Here is a 9,043-nt window from a genome sequence, read left to right as displayed (position 1 = left end):
AGGCATTAAAGCATATTAAGTAGACATTTAAGCTTGTAAAGTGGGAATCTAGAAATGGAAAGAAGACATGGGGCAAAGGAATGCCTTCAGGGTGGGGCTGTTCAATTCTCAGAAAGTTTGATACCCTCTAGTGCTTAGAAATGAAATGAGGTTTGTGGGTCCCACCAGCAGATTTTGCAAACTACCTAGACTACAACTTAAAGAGAATATAACAGGTTTCCCCCTATATGTTCTGAGCCAATTGAACAAAAAAAGGAAAAAAAAAAATGTATTTCAATTGAGTAAGGGGATGAGTGACTGAGAAATTACCATATCCATTCTTGGAGCACTGCCATATAGATTACTCAAAGCAGCGAGAATGCACTCTGTGTATTGTAGTTTCTCAAACGCAAATCTACAAACCTAATCATGTGACACTTTTGAAAGTTTGGTAATTAATGACCCAAATGCAGCTGTGCAATATGTGAAAAGACTGCAACAGCATCACAGAGATTCACCTGTAGTGTCTGGTCTATTTCAGTATGATAATATGATCTAATCTGATCATTTCCAAACGTCATATCACCGGACGTGTTGTCTGAGCCAATTTAGTATCCAGCTGACTGCAAAAAAGAAGACAGGTCGTTTAATGCATGACAAAAGCCAAGTGATGCTGATGGTGGGCCCAGGATCTGTGGACCACCTGCTCACTGGAAGCTAGTGGCATGCTAACATTAGCTGGAATAACGTTGTGCTGCAGACGCTAAGTGACGGCGCTGTGCTGTAAAGTCGCAAACTTACTTTAGTCCCGATGCCTCTAACGCTACCGGCCTCGTCAAACACTCTGCTGAACACAGTCTATCACAGACGGGCGCTTGACACCCGGGAGGCATCCGGTTGCTAACAACAACCATTCTCTGGAACCAAAACCAGGAAGTAGCTGGCCCGTGATCGGCATCCCGTCCAGCGAATCAGATCCACAGACGGAAGCATCTTGCCCAATCGTCTTTGTGGGCTGACGGACCGGCTCTCCTCGCGACCCACCGAGCGCTTTTGCCCCGGGTCGACCCTCAAGAAAGCAAACCAATGTCACAGCCCGCTTGTCTATTTGTAGCAGCGGATTTAAGCGTTTTCTGACCTTGGGAAGGCGGCGTGTCTTATCCAGAGATAAAATATCTGTGCTGCACATTTCTGGACAAGTACCTGCAGAGGAATGGATAAATGTCTTTAGAGCTGTTACTTGACTATAATGTAGGTTATAGTGTGAGCCAATCAATGAGACAAAAAAACACTTTCTCTCTCTCTCTCTCTCTCACACACACGCGCGCGCGCGCGCACACTCTCTCTCTCTCTCTCTCTCTCTCACTCTCTCTCTCTCTCTCTCTCTCACACACACACACACACACGCACACAAGTGATTGGCAATGTCAGTAGACATTTCCTCAAACAATGTTAAATATATAATCTTAGGAAATAACTTCGATGTGATTAAACCTAGCTCCTCACTTTCAAATGATTGTCAATTAATTGCGCATATAAATGAGGAAGTTAATTATTCTTCAGTAAAATGGGCAATTAAACTGCTAATTGTGTTTTCATTCTAAATTCTAAATGGTAAATGGATAACAGTAGATTAAGGCTATTACATAGTGTGACCAGCGTACTGTTATGGATCTTTTCAGACAAAACTGTTTGAATATGCAGACTATACGAGCGCTTATTTGAGTAATTTCATCTAAAACTAAACCACCCTTTAGCATGGACAGTTGATTTCAATAAAGACACTGGAAGTCGTGTTTCTGGCTGAAGCACTCACACAAAGGTCTTGTACAGCTGTCGCAAAACTGAAATAGGTGCATACACTGTAAAAGATGCAAGTGAATAAAGCTGGTCTAATTACAGTGGCAACCATAAAGGCAATAGTTGGGGAAGGGCAAGTTAATTACGACTTATTGTAGTTTATTGCATTATCAAAAACCTGTAAACTTTTACTACACTGTACTTCTTCTACTTTTGAATAGCCACAGTGCAGTGTGGAGAATGTGTAATCTGCAGCAGGAACTGAGCTAAATACCACGTTTTTTGTTTTTTTGTTTTTTTACAAAAAAAAAAGGCCTTTTTCATGTACAAAGCATGCCATATACGATTGTTATAGCCTACCTGAAAATGATTTGGTGTGATCATATCGCCTTAATGGGGTTAGGTTAATTAATAGGTTAATTATAAGAAGAGGTAAAGAGGGGCTGGTTGATGTATGGGTGGTGAACAATAGTGTCCTCTAGAGGTGAGTGTAACCATGATATATAGAGTTTTTTTTCATCTTGCATGTCATACCCTTATGCCGAGGCAATTCTTTCCCACTGAACGGGACAGTCCAAAAAAGGCTGTGGAGACTTACTAATGGCTGTGCTGAGGCATCTATAATAACGTGCATCATTCCCCTGGAAAGAGCACAAGATGCTGTGTGGCATGTGATGTTGGCCACTGTTATGCATTTTTGGCATGTGGACTTACATGGGCTCAACATCTCTTTTAATATTTGCTTAGTTATTCCAGCCTGCTCTATCCTCACCTTGGATTGCTGCCTAGGCCAATATGCAGATACAAAAATGTAGGCCTACTTGATTGGCTACAATGTGTTGGTGTAAGATTACACTGAGATCAGTAATTCTATCGCAGTTCTGTCACTGCAGAACAATAGAGCCAAAGAGACTATTTTGGCTACTGCGTCAACGTGAGCGTTTTCTGCGTCACTCTCCATTCTGCCCGCTGCTATCACGTTTCCCTCTCTGGGGACTAAATTGGTTCGCCCATGACAACTGGCTATAAGCCTACTAATTATCCGCCTTCCTTCTGCAGCAGCTCACATACACGGTCCGAGCTCTATGAATAGGTAGGCCCCCACGCACCCGCGCCATTTGAGGTCTAAATTTGGAACACAATTGAAATACAGAAATCCTGTCAGAAGATAGCGAAGAATAATATTGACCCCGGCTTCATTAGGCCTATTTCAAACAAGTGCAGTGGGTCTAGCATATCAGCCTCATTGTGACACAACTGCACCTATAGTCAAAAATATATAGTCCATCAATTTTGCACAAAAATAACAATAACATACTGTACGCCCACAAAACTCAATAGTATTGCAGAGACGTTTCTTCTACAGCATTACCTGTATATTCTCTAACATGAACACCTGGTTACCAAAATACACCTTTACGCAAATCACCTGGACGAGACGGTGCTACAGAACTGCTATTGACAGGTATACACCCTGAAAGTCAAACTTTGATTGTATCAGACAGAAATGTGTGATATTCAACCTATTGTCTCTGTTTAAAATCAATAATAGTAGCTTACTGTGTGGTAACATGTGGTGATGTAGTGGTGTAGAAAGGTGGGTAAACCATGACCTCCATAATAGTAATCTCCATAGTAATCACCATATGGTAAAACAACCATCAAAATAAACAGAAGTCAGTTATATTTTCAGAAAAGCATACATTTATGATTTGGCTTCTTGAAAAATCCTCATAACATACATCAGTTGGACACTACTTAATAAGCATATGATGTATACTATGAATTTATGCCATAGAAATTCATATCAGCCTAAAAAAAAGCGTGGGTTAACTCTATTCCTCAAATGAAAAGGCGGGTGAACTGAGTTTAGGTGGGTTTACCCTCCACTACATCCCTGGCCATGTCCATGTGGAAAGCAGCATAGAACACATACCACAAGACAAACATACTCACCAGAAAAATTGGGGCTTGAGAAAGTTCCCAAACGGATTGGTCCATGTCAGTGTCGACGCAGATGACGTTACGATGTGAAACACGTGGGCCACGGCATCCAGCGCTCACATAAACAAAGCCACATTGGCCAGACTGGGTAGTCGATGCTTGTGTCGCGATCAGTGCTCGGAGTCACACGATTTGCCTGGCATTGTTGGGTACCGACGCTCATGATTTGGAGCTTTTACAGAAATTGATGAATACCCCCTGCATGCCTATTGCATGGATTGAAAGCCACGATCCTGATGTGAAAGAGGTAAGGTTCGGTTTGCCTATTTATTTGCCAGCACGGTCTGTGTCTGCGCTTTAGTTGTGCCACTTTGAATCGAGGAATTTACTGTAAATCATTTTTGTATTCTGCAGTTTGCTTCACTGTCCGGTTGAAATTATGCGATATTGAGTCTTGCTGTCCAGACTGTTGAAATCTATGGGTGTGATTGATATTTCACGGGAATTTTCAGCATTCTTCTTGTTTCTATACAGAAGTTGCGAAAGTCACCGATGTGAATTAGGCGAAGTTGCTCTATTCACGCGGAACCACCCCGTAATTTATAATGACTAAACTAAAGAAAAACGTCATGTTTTGCTTAATTTCTATAAGCACTTTATGCACGCATTAAATAACCTACCTTTATTCATTAAACACCTTTGTGAGGTTGTGCGTAATGTTGTGCGTTATTAAAAATTGGTTACACTTTGTGCGTAAATTGTCTAACTTGATTCTGATTGATTCTTGGAACTCATGATCATCTTTAGATGGTACTTTATTTTACAAACCAGTAAATGTCAAAGTTATCTATTTTATTAGGGGAAGATTCCAGAACAGAGCCGCTTTCTTGAATCCTGACCCCCATACAACTCCTGACATTACCCATTTCAAGTGTCACCGAAAAACTGTCAGAAGACTTGAGGTAGGCTTTATTATTTACAAATACACAATACAGATTTGTTATTGTTGCATATTTCATTTTTTTCTGAAAAGTTTCACAGATAAAAAGTGCTGTCATAGACTATTTGTTCAGAGTAAATTTATATCTTATTAATTTGTAAAACTTAACTGATAATACAGCTTGAAGTTGGAACAGCTCTTATAGGAATTCTGAGGAATTTTTGCCCATTTGGTTTTCAGCCATGCCCTGCGTTCAGGCTCAGTATGGATCATCACCTCAAGGAGCTAGTCCTGCTTCCCAGAGCTACAGCTACCATACCGCAGGAGAATACAGCTGCGACTTCTTAACACCTGAGTTTGTTAAGTTTAGCATGGACTTGACCAACACTGAGATCACAGCTACTACTTCTCTCCCTAGTTTCAGTACATTCATGGACAACTATAACACCAGTTACGACGTTAAACCGCCCTGTCTGTATCAAATGCCCCACTCTGGAGAGCAGTCCTCTATCAAGGTGGAGGACGTCCAGATGCACAGCTATCATCAGCAGAGCCACTTGCCACCTCAATCGGAAGAAATGATGGCTCACTCTGGGCCTATGTACTTCAAACCCTCCTCGCCTCATGCCCCAAGTACGCCAAACTTCCAGGTTCAGCCTAATCATATGTGGGAGGACCCAGGTTCCCTCCATAGTTTCCACCAGAACTATGTTGCCGCCACCTCTCACATGATAGACCAGCGCAAGAATCCGGTGTCACGGCTTTCGCTATTCTCCTTCAAGCAGTCTCCTCCTGGTACTCCTGTTTCTAGCTGCCAGATGCGGTTCGACGGCCCGCTGCACGTCTCCATGAGCCACGACAACCCGGGCGCGCACCGTGGCCTGGACAGCCAGAGCTTCGCGGTGCCCAGCGCCATAAGGAAACAGGCTGGGCTGGCCTTTCCTCACTCCCTTCAGCTCGGCCACGGGCACCAGTTGATGGACAGCCAAGTGCCATCGCCCCCGTCCCGAGGATCTCCGTCAAACGAGGGTCTGTGTGCAGTATGTGGGGACAACGCAGCCTGCCAGCATTATGGAGTGAGAACCTGCGAGGGCTGCAAAGGATTTTTCAAGGTGGGCTGACAGTTATCATGAATCAGTGTTACTGTTATTACTTGCAAGATATGCAGTATGTCTCTTATTATTCACGGCACCCGTGTGTTAAATGCTGTCCAATTTCTGAAATTACATAAACATTTAATGACATGCCAGCTACACGCTTTGTAAAATGTGGTTGATATTATCAAGCAACAGTTTAAAGTACATGTGTAAAAACTTTATATCACTTTATATCAAAATCCAATTGAAAACCCTATCCTTACCAATCCACACAGAGCTTTTCTCAGAGGGATGAGTAAAATATGAATGACCACGAATTTGTATTTGCTGAATGTCTATCCCCTCTTGTTCGGCGCATACAGAACAGTCCCAAACAGGAGATGAGACAGATATAATATCGTTTTCATCTTTTCAATATTATATTTGCATCAGTTGTGCAGCAATGCATAGTCCGTGTTCTACATGTCATGAACTCTGATATATAGGCCTGCATGGTGAAATTATGTTTTTCTTTTTCTTTTTTTCAGCGTACTGTTCAGAAAAATGCAAAATATGTGTGTTTAGCAAATAAAAACTGTCCTGTTGACAAACGCCGAAGAAATCGTTGCCAGTACTGCCGCTTCCAGAAGTGCCTTGTCGTTGGAATGGTGAAAGAAGGTATGTTTAGGCCATGAATTAAATTATGGGAGTCCAATAGTTTATATTTTCACGCTGACATACTAGAAACACCCTGTGCGTAATGCGTATGGGATTACTGTTTTATCCAGATTTAACCTTTTACGCACGACATTAAGAGTGTATATAATGATGACTTAGATATATCATATCTTTCTCCCAACACAGTTGTCCGGACGGCTAATCTAAAAGGTCGAAGAGGACGCCTACCATCCAAACCTAAAAGCCCCCAGGAGCCCTCCCCACCCTCGCCGCCGGTGAGCCTCATAAGCGCACTTGTTCGGGCCCATGTGGACTCCAACCCCTCCATGTCTGCCTTGGACTACTCCAGAGTAAGTAAAGGACAACAATTCCACAAACCATACGCAAAACACATTTTTTTAAACTCAGCAACCATTAGTCTTGGAGAAAACAGAAGTAACAAAAGGACTGACGCTCTCTTTAATTTAGCCTTGCTTTTAGGTAACAATTTATTACCTTGAAAAGTTTTGCGTAATACATCCTTGCATTCCTAACTTTGTCAGGCTTTTAATGTGGCATATTTTACTAAGTAAATTGCTTTGAAATTGAGAACTCAATAAAAAGAAGACATGAATTTAATAGTAAAAAAGCACTCTCTCTCTCCTGGAAATGGGCTTTTGCAATTTCACGGATTATATATTTTAAAGGACCTCATTAAAGCGCTGTTTAAATTAAATTCCAGTTCCAGGCTAACCCTGACTACCAAATGACTGGAGACGACACTCAGCACATCCAGCAGTTCTATGATCTCCTGACGGGCTCCATGGAGATTATCCGGGGCTGGGCGGAGAGGATCCCTGGGTTTTCTGATCTACCGAAGCAAGATCAAGATCTCCTCTTTGAATCAGCCTTCCTCGAGCTTTTTGTTCTGCGGCTGGCATACAGGTAAGATGCGTAATTATAAAAAATAACCTAGGCTCTGGTTGAACATCAGCCCCTCCTTCAAGCTCCACTGCTTTGGGTTTTATTAGCTGCCCAATAATTAGGAGGCTCTTAAATTCCCATTTATAGCCAAGGGTAATTAATGACACTTTGTTATTAATTGCAGGTCCAACCCAGTGGAAGGCAAACTTATTTTTTGTAATGGAGTGGTCTTACACAGGCTACAGTGCGTCCGTGGATTTGGGGAGTGGGTGGACGCTATCGTGGAGTTTTCTTCCAACTTGCAGAGCATGAATATAGACATCTCAGCTTTCTCCTGCATCGCAGCTCTGGCCATGGTAACAGGTGCGTAAAGACCGTCCTTTGGAAATGTTATGTTTCGGCAACGCATGTAATATAAGGGAAGTTACTGCTTCGGAAATAATTTCTTGAGTCATTGTCTCAGTTTTTCTTTATGTGTTTACATTTCAGAGCGACACGGGCTTAAGGAACCCAAGAGGGTCGAGGATCTTCAAAACAAGATAGTCAACTGCCTCAAAGATCAAGTGACATTCAATGGCGGTGGATTGAATCGTCCCAACTACTTGTCAAAACTCTTGGGAAAGCTCCCTGAACTCCGCACACTATGTACCCAAGGTCTGCAGCGTATCTTTTACTTAAAACTAGAGGACCTAGTCCCTCCGCCAGCAATAATTGACAAACTTTTCCTCGACACCCTACCTTTCTGAGTTCGACGCATTGACTCAATGGCGAGACCTCAAAGAACTTCCAAAGACTCTGTTTGAGTCAGCCTGACAGATTTTTAACGTATTATTTCTGAATATTTGCAAGCTCCGTAGGCTAATAGAACAACAATACCCTATTGTGAGTAAGGCTTGATGAAAAAGATTAACAGGAGGAAAAGAAAGAACTGAGCCCTCGTTTTGATTGCTATGTAATTCCTCGAAATTATTGTGAGTGCCACACGAAATGAATCATCACGGGGAATTTCTCTCCACTGGACAAATTGTCAACAAAATTAATCCGGTCTTGCAATTATCACTTACTGTTTATTTAACATCAGCTCCACTGATTAAGCATACTCAGATGTAATATATTCCATTTATATATACACACACTGTATATTATGATAGATTATGTGATGCGTCCAATGCATCAATTTATAACATGTGTATAAAGTTTGTTATAATGAAAAGATTTCTTTTTTTTTTTCTTTTATGACTCGTGCCTATGTGTTTCTGTCAGGATCCCGAGGTTTGAAAGTATCCAGAAAAGACAACGCATGTTCTAGGTTTTATAGGCACTTGCTGAGGTGATGTCTATATATAATATATACCGGACACTATGTAGTCTGCTAGATTTGATACAGATTCGTAGTACTGGCACACCTTTTATGTATGACGCATATGTGGAAAAAGTATCTCATCTGTATAGAAAATGAGGGACCCATGGTGTTTGTAAAACTGTCAGACATTCCTTGTTTGTATGTGTTGTAAGTATTGTTGCTGTTGAATATAAACGTTTCTATATATTTATTATTTCTATTGCCAAGAGCTACACTAAGCATGGTGCAATTTAAACGATTTCAAACCATCCAAATTCATGCTGAGCACGTTGTCTATGTTTTATGTCTTATAAACGTCTAGGTAGTTTTGATTTAACACGTTTGGAAATGAAAAGTCCATCTTATATCAAAGGTTCATGA

The 9,043-nt window shown here is 41.5% G+C and overlaps 1 protein-coding gene across 1 annotated transcript; it reads left to right on the top strand.

The window, feature by feature from the left end:
• Window positions 1-4,905: 4,905 nt before the first annotated feature.
• Window positions 4,906-8,066, top strand: nr4a2a (nuclear receptor subfamily 4, group A, member 2a). Its single transcript, XM_071918360.1, has 6 exons — window positions 4,906-5,775; window positions 6,288-6,417; window positions 6,604-6,767; window positions 7,139-7,341; window positions 7,505-7,683; window positions 7,810-8,066. The coding sequence occupies exons 1-6, from the start codon at window positions 4,906-4,908 to the stop codon at window positions 8,064-8,066; spliced, it is 1,803 nt and encodes a 600-aa protein (XP_071774461.1).
• Window positions 8,067-9,043: the final 977 nt, after the last annotated feature.

Source organism: Centroberyx gerrardi, chromosome 10 (genome assembly GCF_048128805.1).
Source record: "Centroberyx gerrardi isolate f3 chromosome 10, fCenGer3.hap1.cur.20231027, whole genome shotgun sequence".
Classification (NCBI taxonomy): domain Eukaryota; kingdom Metazoa; phylum Chordata; class Actinopteri; order Beryciformes; family Berycidae; genus Centroberyx; species Centroberyx gerrardi.
This window is presented reverse-complemented; position numbering and strand designations above follow the sequence as displayed.